We start from the raw sequence: 27,616 nt of genomic DNA on the forward strand, positions 1-27,616 counted from the left end.
TGGCACTGAGTCTCTGAGGCCCTGGTGAGCCTAACTGTTATCGGTTGTCCTCAACAGTTTAAGTTCAAAGGCATATGTGGTAATCATCAAAACCTTGATTAGTGACAAAACGTCACACAAAAAATGATAAAGAAGTTGATAATATTTCTATAATTTTCGCAGAGTACTTTACCGCTCCTATGGTCCGCTTATGCTCCGAACATTTTGCAGTATATCACTCTATTGTGAGCTGCAAGGACCTGTGAATCAGGTCTATCTGTGAAGATCCCCCGTGTTCCTGAGTATTGCAGCGTTTGCAGCGATCTTGCCGCTTTGACCTTCCAGGACCTGCTTGTGGCGTCCCACGTGGTTTGCTGGGTGGTCAGGTGATTTTCGATTCCAGGCGGGATTTTCAAATTTGTTTAGCGCTCGATTGTAGATATAAGTCTCTTTCTTTTATCGTCCCTCGCTGTCTTTTTACCAAAGTTATTTATTCACATTTAAGTGAATGGAGCAGGTACTTGTATTACACTGCACTCCCGAGACAAACTGCAGTGTAATGAACAGGAAGCAGTGCTTGCATGGAGCGCCACCTCCTCCTCCTCCTCAAACAGCTGATTGGCAGGGGTGTCGGGAGTCAGACCCATGCCGATTTGATATTGATGACCTATCCTGAGGATAGGTCATCAATGGACACGGCTGCACAAGTGGTTTGTACTTCACACCTTTGCATCTTGCAGCATTTCTTGTTTTAAAAATTAGAAAATCCTGTAAAATGCAGCCAAAGCTTATGCAAAGGCATCATGTGTGAACAGGTGCCATTGAGGCAAAGAGGGGCAATTATGGTGATGCAAATAACCACAAATCCATGAATATATAGTATAAAGACATATATTGGGTAACTGGTATTGTTATTTCTGCAGCGTGTATTGCTAGAGAAGTGCTCTGTATATTTTACATTGTGATCCAGATGCTGGTAAAGGTCTGGCTGGGGTCATCAATGAATGGCCTAATTAGGCAAAGAGGAGTAATTAAATGGGCAAACATCCTTTTATTCCAACAGTTTTTATTAATATTTGACATTTAACAAAATTACAATTATTCCAACAGTTTATTAATATTTTGACATTTAACAAAATTACAAAACTAAAAAATACTCTGCATTCAGTAATTGAGCTGTATGAAAATATTCCATACCTATCATTTGTTATCCAAAGAAGCAAAGTGAAAAGTAACCAGCCACCAGGAGACCCCAAGGCACCGATCTTCAAGTTAAATCTCAGCTAGGTGCCAACACAGGTAGAGCGTGACATTAAGGCCGAATGCACACGGCCTTGGAACACGGACGTGAGCGGTCCGTGGTATCCCGGCCTGGCATCCTGCTGAGAGCAGGAGCGCACGGCGTCTTTGGTTGCTATGACGCCGTGCGCTTCATGCCGCTATAAAATAAGTTTTGAATACCTCGAGGGGTGTAGTTTTTTAGATGGAGTCAGTTTTTTCGAGTTAATACTCTAGGGGTACATCGGGGGGGCTTCAAATGGGACATGGTGTCAAAAAAAAAAACAGTCCAGCAAAATCTGCCTCCAAAAACCATATGGCGTTCCCTTCCTTCTGTGCCCTGCCGTTTGGCCATACAGCAGTTTACGACCACATATGGGGTGTTTCTGCAAACTACAGAATCGGGGCAATAAATATTGAGTTTTGTTTGGCTGTTAACCCTTGCTTTGTTAAAGGAAAAATTAAAAATTTGCAAAAAAAATAGCTCTTTTGGGACCGTTTTTATTTTTTGTTATTTACATCATTGATCTGAGAGGTTAGATCGTGTGCTATTTCTATAGAGCAGACACCATTTTTATATAATTTTTTTTTGCTGTGTTCCCCTGAGGGGTTAGGTCATGTGTTATTTTTATAGAGCAGGTTTTTACGGACGCGGTGATACCTAATATGTATACTTTTTTATTTATTTAAGTTTTACACAATAATATCATTTTTGAAACAAAAAAAAAAATGTTTCAATGTCTCCATAGTATGAGAGACATTTTTTTATCTTTCGGGTGATTGTCCTATGTAAGGGCTCATTTTTTGCAGAATGAGATGGCGGTTTGGTACTATTTTGGGAGGCATATAACTTTTTGATCGCTTGCTATTACAATTTTTGTGATGTGAGGGGCCCAAATTAGCTTTTTTGACACCGTTTAAAAAAATAAAAATAATTACGGTATTTACCTGAGGGATTAGGTCATGTGATATTTTTATAGAGCAGGTTCTTACGGACACGTAGATACCTAATATGTATAGTTTTTTTTTTTATTATACATTAACACAATAACAGCATTTTAGAAAAAACAAAACAAAACATGTTTTAGTGTCTCCATAGTCTGAGAGCCATATTCTTTTTACTTTTTGGGCGATTGCCTCATGTAGGGGCTCATTTTTTGCGGGATGAGGTTCCGATTTGATTGGTACCATGTTGGTGTACATACAACTTTTTTGATCACTTTTATTACCTTTTTAGGGAAGTAAGGTGGGCAAAATTTAAATTTTATCATAGTTTTTATGGCGTTCACCTTGCGGGGAAAGTAACATGACCGTTTAATAGATCAGGTCATTACAGACGCGGTGATATCAAATATGTGTAGTGCATTTAATTTTTTTAATCTGTGATAAATGTTTTTTCACTTTCTTTTACATTTTTTTGAACCCAGACTGATTTGGTTCTTGAAGATCCAGTGGGTCTGATGTCTGTATAATACAATACAGTACACTATATAGTGTACTGTACTGTATTTTCACTTTACACTTAGTCTGATCAGACTTCTGCCTTTAGCAGAAGTCTGACCAGATTTAGCCTTACCATGGCAACCCGAAAGCAGCAGATGATGGGAAGGGAGGGGGGCCCCCTCCCTCTGTGATCCCGTCAAGAATCAGGGGCTGAAATAGCACAGCAGCCCCCGATGGGAGAGGGAGCTCCCTCCCTGTTAACCCCTTCCATACAGCGGCATGGAAGGGGTTAAACAGCTGATAGCACAGCAAAGATGTGTCATTTCGAAGTTTCTGATTCACGGACGGCGGGAATCAGAAACTTTTAAAAGCGCTGCAAACCGCAGGTCTGAATTGACCTGCGGTTTGCAGCGATCGCAGATATGGGAGGGGGGGTGTCACAGGACCCCCCTCGGCATTGTCACAGAGTGCCTGCAGGCACTCTGTTACGATCACCGCCCGCCCTGCAGCGGTGATCGGAAATACACAGGGCGTACAGGTACGCCCTGGGTCCTTAAGTACCGGGACATCAGGGCATACCTGTATCCCCAAGAGGTTAATTGCTCTATGTTACGTTTTTTGTGTGGCAAGGTCATAAAAAAAATCCCTGTTTTGGCACAGTTTTTCTTTTTTTACAACATTCATCTGACAGGGTAGATCATGTGCTATTTTTATAGAGCAGGTTGTTATGGAGGCATTGATATCACATATCTCTACTTTCTTTGTTTGTTTCAGTTTTACATAATAAACCATTTTAAAAAAAAAATTATGTTTTTGTGTCTCCATTTTCTGAACGCCTTTTATTTTTTATTTTTCTGCCGAAGGCTTGTTTTTTGCAGGAAGAATTGACATTTTTATTGGTACCATTTTTGGGTACGTATGATTTTTTGATCATTCATTATTACACTTTATGGGGCAAGTTAACCCAAAAATTTCTTGTTTTGGCACTGTCTTTATTTCATCTGAGGGGTTAGATCATGTAATATTTTTATAGGGCAGGTTGTTACGGACACGGCAATACCTAATATGTCTACTTGTTCTTATTTAAGTTTTACATAATAGCATTTTTGAAACAAAAAAAAAGATGTTTTAGTGTCTCCATAGTCTGAGAGCCATAGTTTTTAAAAAAAATTTGACCGATAGGTAGAGTCTCATTTTTTGCGGGATGAGGTGACTGATTGGTATGATTTTGGAGGGCTTACGCCTTTTTGATCGCTTGGTATTGCAATTTTTGTGATGTAGGGTGACAAAAAATGGCTTTTTTGGCACTGATTTTATTTTTATTTTTACGGTGTTCACCTGAGGGGTTAGGTCATGTGATATTTTTATCGAGCTGGTTGTTACAGACGTGGCGATACCTAATATGTATATATTTTTTTTTATTTCACTTTAACACAATAATAGCATATTTAAAACAAAAAAATGATGTTTTAGTGTCTGCATGTTCTGTGAGAGCTATGTTTTTTTAAATTTTTTGAGCGTTTTCTTATGTAGGGGCTCATTTTTTGCAGGATAAGGTGACTGTTTTATTGGTATAATTTTGTGGGACATACGCCTTTTTGATCGCTTGATGTTGCACTTTTTGTGATGTAAGGTGACAAAAATAGCTTTTTGACACAGTTTTTATTGTGTTTATCGGACAGGGTTGGTCATGTGATATATTTATAGAGCTGGTCGTTACGGACGCAGTGATACCTAATATGTGTTTTTTTTTCCTTTTTTTATTATAAAATCAGGGAAAGGGGCATTTTTTTCATTTTTTTACGTGAAACGTTATCTTTTTTTATTAAAAACCTTTTTTTGCTTTTAATTTTTTTTTTTTTACTTTATTTTTGTCCCACTATGGGACTTCAACTTTTGATGTTTTTGATCCCCTCTGCAATGCATTACAATACATCTGTATTATATTGCATTGCCTGTTAGTGTATTACATAGAGTAATACACTAACAGGTTGCCTAGGAGACCCAGCCTGGGGCTGGATCTCCTCGGCCCCCGTAGAAGGCAGGTCCCAATAGCGTGCAAGGCATTGGGCAGCCTCTGCACGGCATCAGGCTGCCTTGTCACCCATCGGATACCCACAACAGCAGTGCGGAGACGCTATGGGCTCCCTCACCCGCTGCAAACCCCTTCTATGCCGCGATCAGCACAGACCGCAGCATAGAAGGGGTTAATCCGCTGGCATCGGCTTTTACAGCGATGCCGACTGATACTACCAGGGAATGCCGTGCCCATGCAGTGATCAGGCGAGCACCGCTCTGGTGCCTGCCCGATCACCATGACGTACTGTTACGTCAAGATGCGGGAATGAACTGACTTCTATGACATAATAGTACGTCATATGTCGGGAAGGGGTTAATGCAATAATGTACAATAAAATATTAATTTGAGTTTGTTATGAATATGCTATGAAATACATTTTCAATAGCAAAAATGGTAAGACTGACTTGTTTTAGAAAATGTAACAATATTAGGGCTCATGCACACTACTGTATTATGGTCCTATAGAACCTACATCTTGTATGGAGTTTTTATTGGGCAGTAGGGATGAGCGAATCGACTTCGGATGAAACATTCAAAGTCAATTCGCAGGAGCTCCATACAGTATTAGGCCCCTTTCACACGGGCGAGATTTCAGCGCGGGTGCAATGCGTCAGGTGAACGCATTGCACCCGCACTGAATCCTAACCCATTCATTTCTATGGGGCTGTGCACATGAGCGGTGATTTTCACGCATCACTTGTGCGGATGCGGTGCGATTTTCACGCACGGTTGCTAGGAGACAATCGGGATGGGGACCCGATCATTATTATTTTCCCTTATAACATGGTTATAAGGGAAAATAATAGCATTCTTAATACAGAATATATAGTACAATAGGGCTGGAGGGGTTAAAAATATATATATATAATTTACCTCACCTTAATCCACTTGTTCCCGGCTTCTCTTCTTACTTCATCTTTGCTGTGCACAGGAAAAGGACCTGTGATGACGTCACTGCGCTCATCACCACACCATAGTGATGGGACATGTGATGGACCATGTGATGAGCGCAGTGATGTCAACACAGGTCCTTTTCCTGTGCACAGCAAAGATGAAGACAGAAGAGAAGCCGGACTGCGCGATCAAGTGGATTAAGGTGAGTTACATTTTTATTTTTTAACCCCTCCAGCCCTATTGTACTATGCATTCTGTATTAAGAAAATAATACAATCTACACAACACCTAACCCAAACCCAAACTGCTGTGAAGAAGTCCGGGTTCGGGTCTGGGTACCAAACATGCCGATTTTTCTTACGCGCGTGCAAAACGCAATACAATGTTTTGCCCTCGCACAGAAAAATTGCGCACTTTCCCACGACGCACCCGCATCTTATCCAAGCCAAAAACATGACGCCCATGTGAAAGAGGCCTCAGAATGTATTGGCTCCACTTGGAACCGAACCAGAGTTCGGGAAATAGTTTTTTACTGTTCAAATTAATTTATGAAGTTATTACACAAAGTCTCATGAGACTTTGCGAAGCAATAACTTCGGCTCATCGGAGACAATACATTCTAATACTGTACGGAGCTCCTGCAGTATTGGAACAAAGTTTTTATGAGAATCGACTTTGGATGTTTCATCTGAAGTCGATTCGCTCATCCCTATTGGCAGTGGCGTACCTCCAATAGAGGCAGACCACGCAGCTGCTATGGGGCCCCTGGGGGAAGGGGGCCCGCAGTCGAGGATAGGCCCCGCCCACTAATTACACTTGTATGGCTACCTGAGAAAGTAAGAGGTGGAGAAGGACCTTTGGTGATGTCATCAACCATGTGACCAGTGCAGGAAGCCAATGAATAGCAGAGCAGCAGAAGTCTAAAGGACCTTTGGTGATGTCATCAACCATGTGACCAGTGCAGGAAGCCAATAAATAGAGCAGCAGAAGTCTAAAGGACCTTTGGTGATGTCATCAACCATGTGACCAGTGCAGGAAGCCAATAAATAGCAGAGCAGCAGAAGTCTAAAGGACCTTTGGTGATGTCATCATCATGTGACCAGTGCAGAGGACTGGTGAAAGACCTGTGGCATATCACTGTGAGGGGGCGGAGCTTCTGTGTGGTGACTGGAGGAGAGGTTAGTGGTGTTCTGGGATAACCCATAACATCCTAGAAAAGCTGGGAGTTGTAGTTTTGTCGTATTATATGTTTCTCAATGTAATTTAAACGTATGCCCTAGTACAGGCTGGTAATGCTGGGAGTTGTAGTTCTCTCCTCTTATACCCCCTCTTTGGAATGTATACTGATGCCCCATAATAAGTCTGGCCATACTGGGGGTTATAGTTATTTCTTTTTAAAGCTCTTACCTGGTACAACTAGATGATGTCCTAGAATCTGGACATGCTGAGAGTCCTCTTTTCTTAGGCTGGATTCTCATCAGTTTAGTTTTCCGTTTTGCATGCAGGACTTTTTTCTGTCTAAAATAACGGATCTCCGACAGAAATGGCATAAACGGATGCCAAATGTGCAGAACTGATGCTTGAAATACAGGATCATTTTTTTTCTTTATTTTTCTGTTCATCTGACGGATCAGAAGAACTGAAAACTAAACGGTGATATGAACCCGGCCTTATACTCTGTGTAATATCTTCTTGTATCTGATCATAACGGCCTGGACATGCTGGAAATTGTAGTTCTCTCCACTTTCACCTCTCCCTGTGTTGCTCCCTAATTTCCAATAATAATCTGGTGATGATGAGACTTGTAGTTCCCTTGTCACTATTATAATGTTCTGCAGCAGCTGAGGTGTGTATTACTTGTTCACTTCTGTGCTGGTGACGGTCGCTGTTCTGCCGTCATAGGAGCAAATCAACGAAAATCACTGCATTTCCGGATCTGGCACTTCATGGACGACAACACCCGAAGGATCCCGCTGACTATGATGAGATCTGTCAGGTTTCCATCTTCCAGGCTATAAAATTGTGTCTAGCATTTATGACTTGATCCACGAATGAGGCCCCAACACAGATGTGAACGAAGCTTTATATGTTCTGCAGCAGCTGAGGTATGCATTAGGAGGTTCTGACAGTTCATAAGGCAAGGGGGGCTAAGGTGGCACTGGTATACTATGGGTATACCCCCCAATGAGCTGTGCCTGTGTGCTGCTTATAGTGGACAGTGCCCTAAGACAATGCATGGGGACAATCAAAAGCGGTTTTTTTCCCGGTATTGAGACCCTATGACGGATCTCAATACCGGAAAATAGAAACGCAAGTGTGAAAGTAGCTCCTAATGTCTACACGGCTGCAACTGCTGGGGGTATGGCAGGGGAGAAGCCAGGGGATGGGCCAGTGGACGGAGTTAGTGGGGCCCCATTAAAATTCTTGCTATGGGGCCCAATGATTTCTATGTACGCCCCTGCCTATTGGGCAGCAATATACTGTATATTTTGCTCCATAAGGAGCTCCATAATCCACCTAGGATTTAGAGGAAGAAAATAAGAAAAATGTTTAATCAGACCCCCATTCTTCATTAGACCCAAGACCAGACCCCCATCAGACATAAAATAAAGAAATTATTTATTTCTCCTGCTCTGGACCATGCTGCCACTCTGCAAATCCAGTGGCTCTTCCTGCACTCACCGCTCACTGGTCTTCTCCAGGCAACTCGCTGCACTGTCCGTACGTCTTTAGGACTAGTGATGAACGAATAGAGTCGTAGAAATTAAATTTGTTAAAAAAAATTAGCCGCCTTGAGCAATGAAGGGATGGCCTCAAGAGACTCCCCCACCTTCTTCATTGATAGGGCCAAAAATCTCTCCTGGCCTTGTCAATCTGATGCCTACGCTGTTGCGCTGAGTAGCGGTGCAAGCACAGAGGATCTACTGGGCAGTATGGATGCTGACTGTGCATGTACTTCTCCACTTCTGGGTGTACAGAGACGTGAATGGTGCATGTGTTGCTCAGGTATCAAAAGCAACACTTACACCACTACTTGGAGCAACAGCGCAGGCACAATATTTAAAGGGCCAAGAAAGATGTCTTGTCCTGTCAATCAAAGGGGAGGGGTAGTATCTTGAGCAGCAGGACCAGCCCCTTGCTCCTCAGGAAGTTCTCCCCCCCCCCCCCCCCCAAGTGAAATTGGAATCCATTTTTTTTCCAAGTGAAATTGGAATCCATTTTCTCACGATGTGCTGTCCGCACTGCCTGCATAAAATACAATAAAAGGTATGTTCACCGCGGATTTCATGTGGCAAATCTGCTATGTTCTACAGCTCCAGCAAAGTGGATTCTGCTAAAAATACACTAACCTGCCGGCATGAAACCTGCAGTGGAGATCTGCAGCATACACTAAGGCCTCAATCACATGACCAACTTTTGCGGCTTGCTTGCGGACCCATTCATCTCTACGAGGCCACAAAAAATGAGGACAGCACATGGATATCATCCGGATGCTGTCTGCAGCCGTGTGGCCGTACTATAGAAAATATCTTATTCTTAGTCTATTTACGGACAAGAATAGGCATTTTGACAATCGGGCCCGTGAAAAGAAGGGGATGCACAACGGATGTGGTCGTGGGAATTCATCTTGACATGTGTGGATCGCCGCAGCCATTTCTGTGTCAAAAACGGCATGTACTGTATTTTTCGTCCTATAAGACGCATCTAGGTTTTAGAGGAGCACAATAAGAAAAAATATATTCGGCAGTCTGCATGCAAATGGACAGCATTTGTAGACGGATACGGATGCGGATCCGTCTTACAAATGCATTGCGAGAACGGATCCGTCTCTGTGTATGTCATCCGGAGAAACGGATCCGTTATATATTTTTTTCAAATTTTTACCGGTCTGCGCAAGGTCGGATCCGGCACTAATCAATTTCAATGTAAATTAATGTCAGATCCGGCACTCCGGCAACTGATCCGGAATTTTGGACGGAGATAATACTGCAGCATGCTGACTGAACTGAAGACATCCTGAACGGATTGCTCTCCATTCAGAATGCATGGGGATGAAACTGATCAGTTCTTTTCCGGTATTGAGCCTTTTTGACGGAACTCAATACCGGAAAATAAAAACGCTAGAGTGAAAGTGCCCTAATAATATAATGTGCGTTATACAATGTAGTACACGTCTCACATACACTGTATTCAGTTTTCTTACATAGCACCAACCTATTCTGAAGCGTGAGGGAGGAATCCCACTTGAATACAGGAAGAACATACATACGCCCTGCAGATGTGGTCCTCCGCCAGGTTCAAACCCAGGGCAGCAAGGTGACAATGCCAACCACTGAGCCGCCTGCTGCCCTACATTATAATACACTCACACCACACTCCAACACAACGTACAATAATACAATACATACTAGAGCTGGGCGATTAATTCGCCCGTTTATTAATCCTTTATTAAGACCCTGATATAGTGGGCTCCCCCTGTAACGGCTGGCATTTCGGTTAACTCCAATGCTGGACGCCTAACTCCCTAGTTGCCGCAGTCAATAGTGAGCGCTGTGGCATCTAGGCAGTTACACAGACGCTTCCTACCACCATCGCCCCCCCACAAAACTCAATTGAGGGGCGCAGATGCATTGCCATGGCAACAGGCCAGCCATGACTGTACGGGTATTAGGCTGTGTCACCGTTGCAGTGTTATGAAGGTACTGTATACACAATATATAATAAACCATTTCTCCATAAATAAATGGTAAACAAACCTGCGCACATCTTGGTAACTGTGTGGTTGCCACAACCTGTATAATAAAGACAGCGTTATTTACGTAAAGACTGACAATGTGAAAGATAACAGAGTTGTTCATCAGTCAGTCCCATATACCCTAAAATGGTACCAATGAAACGTCCTGTCCTCCTACTAAAAATAAGCCTGTATACGGCGAGATCAGCAGAAAAATGGATATATGCCGCCCCTTGGAATGTGACGACATAAAAACTATTGGTTTTGCATGAGACCTGCTAATATTATGTAAAAGCAAAAAAAATTAATAAAAATAATAAATAAAATCAAGTAAAACTACACATATTTGGCATCACCATAACCGTACTGACAAAGTAACACGCTAGTTATGTCGCACACGGAATGAATAGCTTTTTTCTCCATTATCGCATGCCAAAAAAACAAAAAAAAAGTTAATTGATAAGTGTCCCGAAAAACTACCATAAAAAAAATTGAGAAAAATCTATAATCGTCCTTAAATTGAATTTTTTTTTTTTTGCCAAAATTGCTTAGCCCTAATACACAAGACACACATATCATAGAATACCTCACATACGGGTCAGCACCCACATATACTGCACACCTCCCTCTACCATATACATACATGACATGTATCCACTACAAGCCTCCTTGACCGGCCGGGGGACACGGGCTGCAGAGCCGGGACGGGCCGGGGCACACGGGCTGCAGAGCCGGGACGGGACCGGGGCACACGGGCTGCAGAGCCGGGACGGTACCGGGGCACACGGGCTGCAGAGCCGGGACGGGACCGGGGCACACGGGCTGCAGAGCCGGGACGGTACCGGGGCACACGGGCTGCAGAGCCGGGACGGGACCGGGGCACACGGGCTGCAGAGCCGGGACGGGACCGGGGCACACGGGCTGCAGAGCCGGGACGGGACCGGGGCACACGGGCTGCAGAGCCGGGACGGGACCGGGGCACACGGGCTGCAGAGCCGGGACGGGACCGGGGCACACGGGCTGCAGAGCCGGGACGGGCCGGGGCACACTCCTGGGAGAACTGTGACAGCGGCAACTGACAAGACCTGGGGTAGGGGCAATGTCATGAGGGCGGGAGTGGTAAAGATAAACAGGTAGGCGGCAGAAAGGTAGGGGTTCCGTCAAGTGGGCGGGCATATGTGATGGTAACGTTATGTGGGCGGGCCCAGTTGAGGGGAGAGGGTAATATTGCGCGAGTGGGCGTGGACAGACGAAGGGTACAGCAGTGTGGGCGGTACCAGACGCTTACGGGGAACGATAATATTTGGGCGTGCACCAGACACAGGGGGGTGTAACGTTAGTGGGCGTACACCAGGCACAGGTGGAGTGTACCGTTAGTGGGCGTGCACCAGACGCAGGGGGCGTGTACTGTTAGTGGGCGTACCTCTGGTATGGGGGAGTGTACCGTTAGGGGGCGTGCACCTGGTATGGGGGAGTGTACCGTTAGGGGGCGTGCACCTGGTATGGGGGAGTAAACGTCATGTGGGCGGGGCTCCGGCTGGAGCTGTGCACGACTTGTCAGCGAGCGGCCTGAAGTTTGGATGCGGCGGACGCTGGGAGTTTACGAGACGCTTTGTTGACATCGGGCCAGAAGAAGCGGAAGAAGGGAGGGTCGGTGCGTGTGTCGCCCGCCCGTACAGCAGCCCCTCCCGAATGGCCTTCTGTCGTCCCTCCGGCGTCAGGCCGGGCCTCTACTGATCCTCCGGAAGGGGGCAGCAGTTCGGACCCCATGACAGGCTGAGCCGCAGCGGTCCCGCAGGGACTGTACAAGCCAAGGCACCTCGGACTTTTCCCCACTTCTCGTAGTCAGAGCTGAGGCCTGCGACATGGCTGCGTCCCAGGCCTCCAGCGGCTCCAACCCGAGGAAGTTCAGCGAGAAGATCGCTCTGCACAATCAGAAGCAGGCCGAGGAGACCCGGGCCTTCGACGAGCTTATGACCGACCTGACAGTGTCCCGGGTGAGCGGGTGTCTAGTCACAGCCTAGGCGTTAGATCGGCCGCAGACCGCGCGATCCCCCTGCGATATTACTGACCTGCGGCTCTCCAGCTGCTGAACACTACAACTCCCAGCAAAGCAGTAGTGCTGCAGCTGGAGAGCCCGGGTGGCAGTGCTGCAGATATGCCCATTCTCCTCCAGTCACTGTAGAGCAGATCAGCGATATTGTGTGTGTGCCCCAAGAGTATAACCATCGGTGGAAATCTGCTCCATTGATGGTCAGCTCTTGGGCTTAGTACATGTCCTGCAAGGCACCTGAACAGGATCTGCAATGATCAGAATGATTTGACGATTCGCCGTTATTGTTAGAGCGTGGATGAATGATCGTCAGTGCGGTCGTTCATCCCCCTGTGGTTTTCTTCTGTCTGCGGCAAATCCCTGTTTGCACAGAGCAGACAGTCTATGATTTATAATGCCGCATAAAAGATCCGATCACGTGACGGCGAGTTTGTTGGGAGATCAGTGTTCACATGGGGGAACGAACAATCGTATAAACCCCCCAATACCTGATAATCAGTCCATGGGAAGCCCCCTCAGGGGGGAGGCCTAGCCGTCTGCCCAGTGACTGATGTCAGCGGCTTTCGCTACTAGATGATTGTATTGGCACGCTCAAAAATTGAATTGCAGACTCTGCGTCAAAATTCTGCGCGCTTTCCACGCTTTTTTTGTTTTTTTTATAACATGGTTTTCTGTTGGAAGCGGATTTTCACACGGATTATCATGTGGGTTTTAGGCCTCCAGTGGACTGCAATGGGAATTTCCATGTGGTCCACACCACGAATGAACGTTTCTTTATTTTTCTGCAACGTGGAAAATCCGCAGTGTGAACATGGACATACAAGGAAGTGTGTACGGCAATCTGTTCTGATCAGTAGAACATGAATTGTTAGGTCTGTGTCCTGCCTGTGATTGCCAGTCGCTTAGGGGTTACCCTAAAGAGGACCTCTCACCATGAAATACAATGTAATCTGCCGGCAGCACGTTGGGGCGCTTTCGCATGTGGCGGAATTTTCCAGAACAAAATCCGCAGGTGGTGATTTTTCAAAGTGTGAATAATGTTGCAGATTTCTGTGCGGATTACATCTCCATGAAATGAATGGAGACGTTCAGCTACAGGAAATCGGCAACAAAACGTTATCTGCGTTCGGTCCCGCTGTGGAGCAGAGCGCCGGTACTGACCCTTTTCACCTTATTGATATGTTTGTTTTTATGGTGTGAAGGCAGGAGGAGCGCAGCAGATTGATACATACTTTATGGGAAATTTCCTCAGAAAAGGTAAATCTCTGATCTTAGGAGTCCAGTGGGCGGTCCTTTTTAGTGACTGACAGCTATCAGGGTGTGCACACTGATACAGGCAACACTGTCAATAACAATGGACTCCTAACTGTAGAATGAACAGAGGATGAAATGAATCTTTTCCCATAAACGATCTGCTCAGCTCCTCCTGCTTCCTGCAGCTCCATGTGACAGGTTCCCTTTAAGGGTTTATATACAGTTGGCAGAGAGAGGAGAATGAAAATAAATTAAATGGGGTTTTCCAAGACTTGGATATTGGTGACTAAACCTGAGGCATCAATATCAGATCATTGGGGGTCTGACCAATCATCGTCAGGTGATCTGAGCTGCAGTACCCCGGTACGGCCACTACACAGTGGATGCAGCCTTCTGCTGCCGATCTGACCAGGGGGGTGCCAGTTGTCAAACCCCTCCCCCCCAAATCTGATATTGATGACCTGGACAACCCCTTTACAGGGAACCTGTCATCACCTTTATGCTGTCCATACTAACAGCAGTATAAAGTAGAGACAGGTGAGTTGATTTCAGCGGTCTGTCATTTAAAAGTTAAAAGTAGGAGGTTGCCGAGAACCAACATCACAATCATTGCAGACTGGGCCTGGAAAAGAGTCCCAGCCACCTGAGAAGAGTCCTGGTTATTCATACATTCCTGCTCTCCTGCCCACCTGCTGATGACTGACAGTCTTCTACCTAGTTTTCTCCCTTTCTCTCTAGGAGAGAACTGACAATCATCAGCAGATGGGCGAGAGAGCAGGAGATTAGGAATAACCAGGACTCTTCTCAGGTAGACTTGACTCTTTTCAAGGCCTGAGCGGCAATGATTATGAGGCTGGTTCTCAGCAACCACTTACTATTAGCTCATGAGTGACACACCGCTGACATCAGCATTTCTGTCACTAATTTACGATGTCCTCAGTGAGGTCACCATAAAGTTGATGACAGGTTCCCTTTAAAGATCAGGTATTTAGCCTCTAGCAAAGCTCCCGGATGTATGGACGCGCTGCTAGTTTACGTCTGCACATCCATATGGCGGGTCTTTGCACGTGAAACGTATTTTTCTAATTTGCCATCATCACTATATGATGGTACGTCCATGTAATCACCACAGGGACCTGCATGTGCAAACAATCATGGTGGGAAAGGGTCTGATTTACTGACGTCCTAACTGTTTGCAGGCTGTGGGCTACATGGTGTGTAGCACAGGCTGGCATGCGCAGGGTTAAAGCAGCGTACCACAGGCATAGTGGTGGGCTAGCTCTGTAGTAGTCGTAGTATTTCCCAGTAAAGTAGTCCATTGATAAAATGTTACAGTTTAACCGGCAGTGGCAGTGTGCTGCCTGTGATGGCGTCTTATCAGCCAGGGCTGATTCTGTATGGGTCGGGGCCGTCGTTCTAGGTTTATATTCTTCTAAAGAGCACTACTGACGCATTTCAGCTGTCCAAAGTTTCTTCTCTTCACAACTTTATGGATGTGATTTCTGTTAGTGAAAGTGTCGGCTGTAAAATGCGGATTAGTCGCTGTGTGCCGCCGGGGGGTGACCTCCACGGAGCGCTCGCTGGATCTCTGGAAATATACATGTGCTGTAACCTCCTGATATACATTCTGTGCGAATACCGCCACATGCCGAGGGGGAGCCTTGTTCATTTCCAGCATGTATCCCAGTCATATTGGAGCCATACAATCGCAGTCGGTAGATGTACTTAAAGGGGTGTTCCAGTTGTTACAATGTCTTTTATCCACAGGATAGCAGTGATGGCTACCCTCCAGAAACTACGACTCCCAGCACGTTCCATTCATTTCTATGGCGTTCTGAGAACAGCCAAGCAAGTGTACATCTTGGGAGTCGTAGTTTTACCACAGCTGGAGTGCCGAAGGTTAGCCATCACAGGGATAGGGGATAACTTTAGATTGTTGGGGTCCTATTGCTGGGACTCCCACCAATCATCAAAACAGGGACCCCATTACCCTTCGGAGCCCCCCAGGAAGAACGGAGTGGCAGGTCGAGTATGTGCGCTGCCGTTCCACTCTGCGGAAGCTCCAAGGACAGCGCTGCGCTATTTCCTGAAGAGGTGAATGCTCGACCTGCCAATCCGTTTATTTGAGGGGCTCCAAGGGGTCTCGTGATCGTTGGTGGTTCCAGCGGTAGGATTAACCCTAACGACACATGCAGCTCATTTTGGGGGGTGTGGAGGAATAATGTCTTTGACCCTGTTCACATCATGTTCATCAGCCCCCGGCTAGAGGCTCCCAGCATATTGGCGCGCTCCTTACAGTAGCGTCTGTTACTTGTGGGCTATAATCGCTTTTTATGACCTAGCCATTAAACGCATGTCCTTTTAGTTTATGGGTGACGCATGTAACTGTTAGGGTTTCACTTAAAGAGGTTGTCCAGGCTTGACTAAGCGATGACCTATCCTTATCGGGGTAGTCCGATCAGCTGTTGGGATGTAGCTCTGTACACAGCTCTGTCAGCCTGGGTGTGGTAGTGCTCCGCACTGCAGCACTGCTCCCTGGGTACATCTACAGGCAACTGACTGAAATGCTCCCAATCTGCAGCGTTGTCCAGTACCAGCAAGTGGGATGGGTTTTCACCAATTCTTATCCATGTGCTGCGGATTTTCATTGAGGATATCCCCCACAGTAAAATCTGCATCAAATCGGTAGCATTGCTGCCGCCATTTGATGTGAATTTCCAGCTGAAACGCTGCAGAAAATTTTAGTCATGTGTGAACATACCCGATGGGTACCTGCACATTGTTGCAGATGTGAAAACAGACATTTCACACAGAATTTCATACAGATTTTTCGGTGTATCTACACCAAATGCACACCACTATCCACTTGTGGAGTGTGAAATCCCCATTAAATTCCATAGAAACACTTGACATGCTGAGGATTTCAAAATCCGCACGGCAAGAGAAAAAAAAACATGGGGTCATTTATCAAACTGGTGTAAAGTAGAACTGGCTTAGTTTCCCATTTCAACCAATCAGATTGCACCTTTTATTTCTCAAATGAGCTGTGAAAAATGAAAGGTGGAATCTGATTGGTTGCTATGGGCAACTAAGCCAGTTCTACTTTACACCAGTTTGATAAATGATTCCAATGGTGTACATGAGATTTGTGTAACCCCCTACACTTTGCTGGTACTGTATTACGCTGCAGTTTTTCTACACAAGAATCTCTGCAGAAAAAATGTGCGTGATCCGCAAGGGTTATTTCTGCTCAGGTCTTTGGAGGGTTTTCAGGCTCTGTTCACATCAGCGGGCTTTGTGTCCATCACAAATTCGTTGCATGGAATGCCATTCCTGCCGGAAAAAATTACAGAAGCCCGGAGCGTTATTGGCATCCATTGCACAATGGACTTGACAGGATTGTGGCTTCCATTGATATGAACAGAGCCATATAAGCCATATCGGATGCAGACCGAAAATAGGGACGTGGACCCATTAATTTCAGTGGGGCTGCAAAAGATGCATGTCCGTTTTGCTGCCCCACCAAAAAATAGAACCTTTCCTTCTTCTGTTTTGCCGACAACAATAGACATTTCTAACACCGAGTGGGATGTGCTTATCCGCTCACGGCCGATGTTCGTAATTTGTGGACCGCAACATGGATACGGTTGTGTGAATGTATCCCTAACTAGTGCCCCTGATCAGGACACTTTTGCTATCATACATGAAGGCTGCGTACTTCCCATTAATCTGAAATAATAAATTCCGTAAATCGCCATTTGTGACTACAGCACCTACGCAGACCCACGTGGCAACAGACAACAAGCAGACCCAGTGCAGTCTGATCCTGCAGTCATACTCCTTCCATTTGTCCACTACTTCTTGCTAAAGCACATTTCGTAGGTGAGCAGGATGTAATGGACAGATAGATGGCAATATGGCTGCCGCATCAGACTGCACAGGGTTTGATTGTGTCCCGTTACCATGGAGACACGCCAGGCTGCACTGGAGCTGTAGACCCAAAATGGCAGGGTATTTTCCAATAAAGAGAATTTAGCAAATTGGCTTCACTTTTAGGTTTATTGGAAGAATAAAACCTTTAGAAACCTATTACGTATCACACATTGCGGAATATCTGAGGATTTTCCTAGCGTATTTGCGTGTTTTAACACTGCAGCATATTACAGTACCACAGTGTTTCTGAGATTACACTTATGTAATGTACGCTTTGCGGATTATTTTTTTGGGGAAATTGATCTGCCTTGTGGATTTCCAAATCTCCAGCAGGTCAATTACGTTGGCGGTTTTAGCTGCGGATTTCACCCTTTTCAATGAAGCGTAAAAATCGGCAGCAAAACTTCATCAAATCCGCAGGATTTTGGTGCTGATAAGCTGCGTAATTTCTGCCAGGCCTGAACTGTCACATTATGGCAGTGCTATATGCACCCATTACATTAGCAGAGACTGAAGCAGCAGCAGGTAATGAGCTGCAGGCATGTAGAAGGGTCTGATCACTGGTGGGAAGGGAATCAATATGGCAGCTGTAGGCGTGAAATGTTCTGCACGTAGAGACAAGCTGACGCTCTGTAATCCTTCCATTCCTACTTTTTGTTTGCCATTAGTGTATTGATTCATTAGCTACTATGGTGGTTGCTGTTCACACCCCACATATATGTGCTCTTTATCATGTGTGAGCGTGAACCTGTATGTAGAATGCATTAAGCCTCATGCAGATGTCCGTGGAACATGGTCCGTGAGATACCGGACTGGCTTTGCAGGAGCGCACGGCGTCATTGGTTGCTATGACTCCATGCGCTCCTGCAATGCCAGTGCGGTATCTCACGGACCATGTTCCACGGACGTCTGCGTGAGGCTTTGTTCCTTATGGACAGGCCTGTTCTAGTGCCTTTATTGTAGCACTGGTGAAATGTGTTATTGCACATTCTCTGTTTTCGCTGCTGGCTCCATGAGATTTGTGCAGGCCTGCTCTACCTGGTCTAGCTCCAGCATTGTTTGTCTTCTCCTGCCTAACGCTGGGTTCACACCTAGGCGTTTCTCAAACGCGCGTTTCTATGCGCGTTTTTGTCGCGCGTTTTTATGCACGGTTTTTTAAATAGTGAACGCGCGTTTGACGCGCGTTTGGGTGATTGACAGCAGTGTTGTCCAAAGAGTCTATGGCCCAAACGCGCGTCAAACGCGCCAAAAAAAGCTCCTGTACTTGTTTGAGCGTCGGGCGTTTTACAGCGCGATCGTACGCGCTGTAAAACGCCCAGGTGTGAACCATTCCCATAGGGAATCATTGGTTTCTCTGTGTTGAGCGTTTTACAGCGCGTAGGAACGTGCTGTAAAACGCTCAGGTGTGAACCCAGCGTTAGAGTCCTAGTCAGATGTGGACGACGAATGGACAACTGGTCACGGATTAGGCCACAATCCTGCACAATAAACAGAAAAATCCAACATGACAGGTCAAAATTTGGATCTGCCAGTCACTGTTCATCATTAGACTTAGTAGGTATTTGCTTCCGCAAACAATAAATCTGTTGGGGATGAATGATCACAGCAGGCAATTGTTGGGAATGTTCAGTGAAAGGGTCTTTAACCTCCTCTAACAGTCATGTTAAAATTGGAAAAATCATCCCAAAAATGTCACTTTTTTTTATTGTAGATTTTCAGTGTGTGTCTGCAGTAAATCTTGTTGGCGCATAACTCAGGGGGACAAAGATAAATTTTTAACCCCTTAGTGACATCATTAAGTTTAGCCTTAAAGGGGTATTCCCATCTTAGACAATGGGGGCATATCGCTAGGATATACCCCCATTGTCTGATAGGTGCGGGTCCCACAGCTGGGCCCTGCAGCTATATCGAGAACGGAGCGGGGAGCGCTGTGGCTGGAGGACCCCAGATTTCCTGGGGTCCGTCCACCACCAAGCGCTAATCCCTGCCTCTCCCATAGAAGTGAATTGGAGCGAGCCGTGCATACGCGGCCCATGTTCCCATTCATTTCTATGGGGCAGACAGCAGTAGCCAAGCCAGCGCTTGGCTATTTTCGGTGGCCCATAGAAATGAATGGAGGGCATCTGCGCATGCGCAGTGCGCCCTCCTTCACTTTCAGGGCTCTGTTCTCGATATAGGTGTGGTCCTAGCGATATGCCCCCATTGTCTAAGATGAGAAAACCCCTTTAAGGACTAATAATATTTCCCCCTTTGTGTTCCAGCAGTCATAACTTTTACATTTTTTCTTCTATATTTTTTTATTTTATTTTGTGGGTTTAGTTGTAGGTATTTTTAGGAACCATTTTGGGGTATTTATAGTGTAGTGAATAACTTTTATTTATTTTTACAAAGGAAAAAAAAGCAATTTTAATATTTTGTGGATTTTTTTTTTTTTTTTTTTTTACTGCTTTCACTGTGTGGTAAAAACATCATTTTATTTATGGGTCTGTACACTGATGATGATGATATCACATTTATATATATTTTTACTATTTTTCCTTTCATCCTGCAGCCTGTCAGCTCTGCAACTGCTCCCCCTCCTCTTCCAGACAAGGAGGAGAGCAGGGCTGCTTTAGCTGCTCATATCTCTGGTTTGGTACCAGCTAGATATATGGACTTTGTATTGTTTAAAAGCTGACATTCCAAGCTTTCAATGACAGCATTATCTTCAGTACAGGGAAAGATAGCACTGTTAGAAATCGGGATGCAGTGAATACAGCTAAAAGTGAAAGTAAAAGCAGGTTTTACCCGCGATTATTCCCGACTCGATTTCTAACAGTGATATCTCCACTCCAGTTTATCTTGGACTAATGCATTTATTTTGGCCAGCTTTTAAACAAGACCAGTTGCAGGCTTCTAGCTGCTACCATTGAGGAGATATCAGCATCTAAAGCAGCCCTTCCACTTCTGCCCTAGCAGAAGTACTTTTCCCACAGCCCGCTCCGGCAAAACAGGTGGTTAATGGGGTTTTCCAGTTTGCGTCAACATCCTTTGAAATAATCATTCATGAAAGTAGCTGTCATTTTGTAATGTATTTCTTTTACTTTTATTGCTCCTACCTCCTGTTCTGGGCTATGGTCACATGACCATGTCTACGCGGATCTTTCATATTTGCTGTGATGTTGTGTCCATGGGTATGTCAGTGATAGGGGAGTGTCTATGTAACTAGCTGTGTCGGAGGAGCTATAAACTAGCTGGGTGTTAGAGGCAGTGATGGGGGAGTGTGTATGTAAATCGCTGGTAGGAGGAGTTATAAACTAGCTGGGTGTTAGGGGCAGTGATAGGGGAGTGTCTATGCAACTAGCTGGTGGAAGGAGCTATAAACTAGCTGGATGTTAGGGGCAGTGATAGGGGAGTGTCTATGTAACTAGTTGGGGAGCTATAAACTAGTTGGGTGTTAGGGGCAGTGATAGGGGAGTGTCTATGTAACTAGCTGGTGGAAGGAGCTATAAACTAGCTGGATGTCAGGGGCAGTGATAGGGGAGTGTCTGTGTAACTAGCTGGTGGAAGGAGCTATAAACTAGCTGGATGTCAGGGGCAGTGATAGGGGAGTGTCTATGTAACTAGTTGGGGAGCTATAAACTAGTTGGGTGTTAGGGGCAGTGATAGGGGAGTGTCTATGTAACTAGTTGGGTAGGAGGAGCTATAAACCAGCTGGGTGTTAGGGGCAGTGATAGGGGAGTGTCTATGTAACTAGCGGGGTGGGAGGAGCTATAAACTAGCTGGGTGTCGTTAGGGGCAGTGCTGGAGCTGTGTCAGTGAAAGGAGAAGTGCATCATGGGTTTGGTTGGATATAGGAACCGAAAGTGCTACATACAGAATGGAAACAAACCAGTGATAGGTTTACACTAGGGATAAGCAAACTTCAGAAATTAATCTCTACTGCAAAAAATCTTTTACTGAACTGTTCTTAACAGTAGAAATTTATTTCTGAAGTTATTACTTCGCAAAGTAATAACTTCGGCTCATCAGAACCAATACATTTTAATACTGAAAAGGAGAACACGGTGGAGTTGTACACGAGGTAAACAACTACATGAGCATGTGTTACAGATGACAGTAATCCGAGACAATCTGTTTAAGGTCCTTTTACACAGCCAATAATGATAATTGTCCTGTGTAAATGTGTCACCAATCACCCGTTCATTGGTTGATCGTATCTTTTAACTGACAACCAAAATCCCAGTTTCTGGGCAGCAGATTGTAAGGATCTTCTGCTCAGGAAGATTGGATCTCTGTGGGGATGAACAGTCACTTGTCCCCGTACCCAGCAGATGATTGCAGCATGTAAACACGGCTCTCACCACCACTAACGATCTGCTAATTATTGGGAACATTTTTTTTTCCTGATAATTGCTTGGAAAATCATCCTGTGTAAGAGGATAATTGGACTACTGCTAGGTATTTTGCTTTCGAAGCTTACACTGTAAGGGCCGGTTCACACGACAGATTTAGAAAAATACACTTAAAAAATCAGCGCGGAATCCGTGCGGTTTTTGATGTGTGTGTGTGTGGTTTTTTTTTTTTTTTTTTTTTTTTTTTTTTTTTTAAACAATAGATTTTTACTTGAATACAAAGACAGATTGCTACTTCTTTTTTACATGTGTGTAAAAAAAAAAAAAAAAAGTGCTGCTTGCTGTTGAAATGAATAGGAGGCTGTTTTGAGGTGTATTTTGGAGCTGATGTTGAGGCAGAAATGTACCAGAAAACTCTGGCCCTAAGGCCCCTTTCACACGGGCGAGTTTTCCGTGCGGGTGCAATGCGTGACGTGAACGCATTGCACCCGCACCGAATCCTGACCCATTCATTTCAATGTCACTTGTGTTTTGCGTGAAAATCGCAGCACGTTCTATATTCTGCGTTTTTCACGCAACGCAGGACCCATGGGAGTAAATGGGGCTGTGTGAAAATCGCCTAGCATCTGCAAGCAAGTGCGGATGCAATGCGATTTTCACGGATGGTTGCTAAGGAGATGGTGTTGGGGTCCATTCACTTTATTATTTTCCATTATAACATAGTTATAATGGAAAATAATAGCATTCTGTATTAAAGAAAGCTAAGTAAAATGTCCCTTGAGGGTTAAAAAAAAATAAATAAAAAATTGCTCCCCTCATCCACTTGATCGTGCAGCCGTTATGGTCTTATATCTTCTTCTTGCAGGACCTGCGCGGACGTCCTTGTGCTCACCACGTGGTGAGCGCGATTACGTCATCAAAGGTCCTTTGGCAGGTCCTGAAAGAAGATGATGCCGGCTGCGCGATCAAGTGGATGAGTTTCATTTTATTTATTTTTTAACCCCTCATGCCACATTTTACTTAGCATTCTGTAGTAAGAATGCTATAATTTTTCCTTATAACCATGTTAGAAGGGAAAATAATAAAATCTACAGAAGACCAAACCCGAACTTTAGTGAAGAAGTCCGGGGGCCACAATCAGTTTTTTCTCGCGCACGTGCAAAACGCATTGCATTTGCACAGAAAAAACTGAGCAACACAATCGCAAGTCAAAACTGACTGAAATTGCATACCACTCGCACGATTTTCCCTGATCGCAGACGCAATGCATCCAGACACGCTCGTCTGCAAGGGGCCTTGGGCTACCTGACACAGGTGCAGGTAGACTTGCAGAAATTCCACACAAATTTCAGTGTGGAATTCTGTGCATTTCCGCACGAGGGAGGTAATTTATAATTCGATATATGCCACTATTTGGCGTATATCTTTAGCAGATTTTGGTGCAAAAGTTATTTGGTTATCCGCGACTTTTTATCCCTTTGCGCTGCTCATGGCAGTGCCAAAAAGGGGGCGTGGTGTGGGCGTGTGAGAGGGCCGGCCGGCAGGGCCATCTCATTTTAAATTTTCTACGCAAGTTTTTGGCTTAGAAAATGACTTCAATCTACACCAGCAAGAGAGCTGGCATTGATTTAGGCATGGTGTACGACGGCCGACCATACGCCAAAGTTATTTTCCTCTATATAACTTCAGCACATCCACCATCAGCGCAGGGGTATTAAGACCGGTGTCTAAATGACCCGACAAATCTGTCCAGGTAGCCTAAAAAGCGTCAGCCTGCGTACGGCAGATCAGACAGTGAGGTGTAGTCCGTAAGGATTCTGGTGATTTTATGGTTAATATAATCTTTATTATCTAGAACGGTGCTGGAGACGTTGCTGTCGGGTATGTCCACACAAGACGTACTCACTATGGATTTGCAGGTGGCAAAGTGCATGTGATTTCAAGAAATGTCTTCCACGTGCTGTAAAAAAATCTGCACCATCGATTGACCTGTGTTGCAGTTATTTAATCTGCACTTTACGCTGCTGATTTAACCCTTTGCAGTGCAGAGAAAATCTGCCCTGTGTGGCGCACAGAGCGTAAATTGTGCCTTGTATTAAGCCGAGGTGTCATAGGTGTATTTCAGCCTTGGGTTGATGTATTATGTCTTTTTTGTCGTTGTTGTGCTGTGATTGAAGCCTCTTCACTTCTCCAGGGAGAGGTGGCAGATTACTGTGTGTCACTAATTTGTAGGACTAATGAGTCCCCGAGAGTCTCTTGGCTGCAGGTGGGAACCAGGAGCAGGATGTGGCTTCCATCACAGTCCATCGAGGAAGCAAATATGTCTGTAATCTGGGACCAGGATATCACTGGGAACCTGTCATGTCAGAAAGTGCAGCATGTAATAGAGCAGGAGGAGCTGAGCAGAAAATGTGTAATTTTGTGGGAAAGATTCCTCAGAACCTGTCATTTATGGATCTAACATCTGCTCGTTCTACGCTTAGGAGTCCAGCGGGCGGCCCTTTTAGTGACTGGCAGATATCTCAGTGTAAACTGTAGGGAACGCTGTCACCGATGGGCAGGCCACGGGACCACTGAGCCATGAATGAGCGGAGGTTTAGATTAAGGCCCCTTTCACACGGGCGAGTGTTTCGCGCGGTTGCAATGCGTGACGTGAACGCATTGCACCTGCACTGAATCCTGACCCATTCATTTCACTGGGGCTGTGCACATGAGCAATGTTTTTCACGCATCACTTGTGCGTTTGCATCAAAATCGCAGCATGTTCTATATTCTGTGTTTTTAACGCAACGCAGGCCCCATAGAAATGAATGGGACCGCAAGCAAGTGCGGATGCGGTGCAATTTTCACGCATGGTTGCTAAGGAGACTAAGGATAAGCGACCCGGGACCCCATTCACTTTATTTTCTTCCATTATAACTTGGTTATAATGGAAAATAATAGCATTCTTTAATACAGAATGCAAAGTCCAATGTCAATTTAGGGTTAAAAAAATAATAAAAACATAACTCACCTCATCCATTTGATCATAAAGCCAGGATCCTCTTCTTTGTTCTTCTTGAAGGACCTGCAAAAGGACCTTCGCTGACGTAATCGCGAATGTGAGCACGGTGACATCAGCGCAGGTCCTGCTGAATGAACCTTCTATCTTCATTCAGCAGGACCTGCACTGACGTCACTGCGCTCACCACGTGGTAACATCAGCGAAGGTCCTTTTGAATGCTATAATGGAAAATAATAAAATCTACAGAATACCAAACCCGAACTGTGAAGTCCGGATTCGGGTCTGGGTACCACATTCAGTTTTTTCTCACGTGCATGCAAAACGCATTGCACTCGCGCAGAAAAAACTGAGCAACGGAACACAATCGCAGCCAATACTGACTGAAATTGCGTGCCTACTCGCACGGGTTTCCCGCAATGCACCCTGAACACATCCGGCCCTCACCCGCGACACCCGTGTGAAAGAGGCCTAAGAATTGCCAATTTACGATGATTCTTTCCGTACAAAACTTTAAACCAGTCTGCACAAAGAAAGACGTGGATCGCACGTCCACATGCCACGCATTGATCTGCCGTATTTCTTCTCAGCATAGTTGTAAACATGTGCATTGAGGCACTTACTATACATTTTCATCAAAATTCATAAGCCCACTCACCACTCCATGATGGCCTCTTACAAGTGGGTCCCTACTCTAATTTGAGGCAGCGCCACATGGCGACTATATCCTGCAACATGTCACCTACAGGTGGCAAACCCAACACCCATCCCGTTTATCAAGCTAAGCCCCCATGGCGCTGGGCCCCACCAGCCACCATGCAGCACTGCTTAGTGTGAACAGATCTCGAAAGCTCACCACTAAGGCCCCATTCACAAGTCTGCAATTTCGTTCCGCATTTTGCGGAACGGAATTGCGGACCCATTCATTTCTATGGGGCCGCACGACGTGCGGCCCGGCTCCGGAAATGTGGACGCACACTTCCGGGTCTGCACTTCCATTTCCGAAAAAAATAGAACATGTCCTATTCTTGTCCGCATTTGCGGACAAGAATAGGCATATTCTATTAGTGCCGGCGAGATGCGGTCCGCAAACTGCCTGAACGCACATTGGCGTGTCCGTGTTTTGCGGATCTGTGAATCTGCCAAACACGTTACGGACGTGTGAATGGACCGAGTAGCAGTGTATTAAACTTGGTATCAATCTTCTCAGCTCCTCCTGCTCTATAACATGCTACAGAACGAATAGTGACCATGTTCACATTTCCATGTCACTTTCACCTCCTTGAAAAAGTGTCCGTGAAGGATCCATGTCTGGTCCGTGTGTCCGTTTTTACCCTCTTGTGTGTCATCCGTAATCCGTGGGCGCTGCTCAGCTGAAAATTAATTTCTAATTGAGGATTTTGATGTGGATTTGATGCGTTTTTTGTCGCAGATCTTACCCTTTATTGGAAAAGGGTGAATACCACACTGCAAGGCACAGAAACAATCCTCAAAGTGTACCCGAGATTTGTGTCATCTCATACACTTTGCTAGTACTGTTCTACACTGCGGTGTTTCCATGTGTAATCCGCAAGGTGTGCAGGAGGCCTAATAGTCCCTCGCCTGAATTACCCAGGACTACTGCAGATGCATATGTGATATCCTTAGGAAAATGGGCCATATTCTCCGCTTAAATCCCCTTACCGCTCACGTGGTCACTGTGGCGATACCAGTATGTATGGCATGGCACCACTACGGCCAGGGATTTATCTGTGTGCTAAATATTGGTGCATTTCTCAACAGAGCTATGCGTTCAGATACAAAAATAAAAAATCCAGCGGTTACCTTTATGACTGTCTGGAGCCCTATTGTTGTCTATAGAAACTCAGTAGTAAGCCAAACCTACCCCCTAATCTCTGTGACGGAAGTCTGCTACCCGCTGGTCTTGTCTGGTCAAATTAGACCTCCTGTGAGCTTTCTACAATGGGTTCACACAAGCGTGAGGTCCGTACAGTAATTACAAGGGGCTTTGCTGCATACAAATTAGGGTTAAACTTTCCACTCTTTTGTTCCCTCTTCTTCCCTAGTGGTGTTCATTGCAGTGGAGTTTTCTGCCTGTTGGTACCTTATATATAGCGTAATTCTATTAAAGGGGTATCTTATGACTGATATAAAAAATGAAAACCAGACATCATACAGTACATGACGACCTCTTTCTAACAAAGATAGAACCAGCCCTGTACCTCACATTGATCCAGAGATCTCCCCAGTCATTGCTCTGCTAGATTTATATCAAGCTGACAGCTCAAGGGGAGTGTCTTTTCTGCTGCAGCTCAGGGGGCGTGTCTCAGCTCTTCCTATCACAGCTCAGGAGGTGTGTCTCAGCTCTTCCTATCACAGCTCAGGAGGTGTGTCTCAGCTCTCCCTATCACAGCTCAGGAGGTGTGTCTCAGCTCTCCCTATCACAGCTCAGGAGGTGTGTCTCAGCTCTCCCTATCACAGCTCAGGAGGTGTGTCTCAGCTCTCCCTATCACAGCTCAGGAGGTGTGTCTCAGCTCTCCCTATCACAGCTCAGGAGGTGTGTCTCAGCTCTCCCTATCACAGCTCAGGAGGTGTGTCTCAGCTCTCCCTATCACAGCTCAGGAGGTGTGTC

General features: G+C 45.4%; 1 protein-coding gene across 4 annotated transcripts in view; it reads left to right on the forward strand.

Annotated features, from left to right (window-relative positions):
* The first annotated feature begins 11,941 nt into the window (after window positions 1-11,941).
* Window positions 11,942-27,616, forward strand: part of CRTC3 (CREB regulated transcription coactivator 3) — a 127,361-nt gene continuing 111,686 nt past the window's right edge. For all 4 annotated transcript variants that reach the window (XM_044279562.1, XM_044279563.1, XM_044279564.1 and 1 more), the window contains exon 1: window positions 11,942-12,406. In XM_044279562.1, coding sequence (XP_044135497.1) covers window positions 12,275-12,406 — 132 coding nt within the window. In that variant the 5' untranslated portion in view covers window positions 11,942-12,274. The remainder of the gene's footprint in view (window positions 12,407-27,616) is intronic.

The sequence above is a fragment of the Bufo gargarizans genome, chromosome 2 (genome assembly GCF_014858855.1).
Source record: "Bufo gargarizans isolate SCDJY-AF-19 chromosome 2, ASM1485885v1, whole genome shotgun sequence".
In the NCBI taxonomy this organism is placed as follows: Eukaryota; Metazoa; Chordata; class Amphibia; order Anura; family Bufonidae; genus Bufo; species Bufo gargarizans.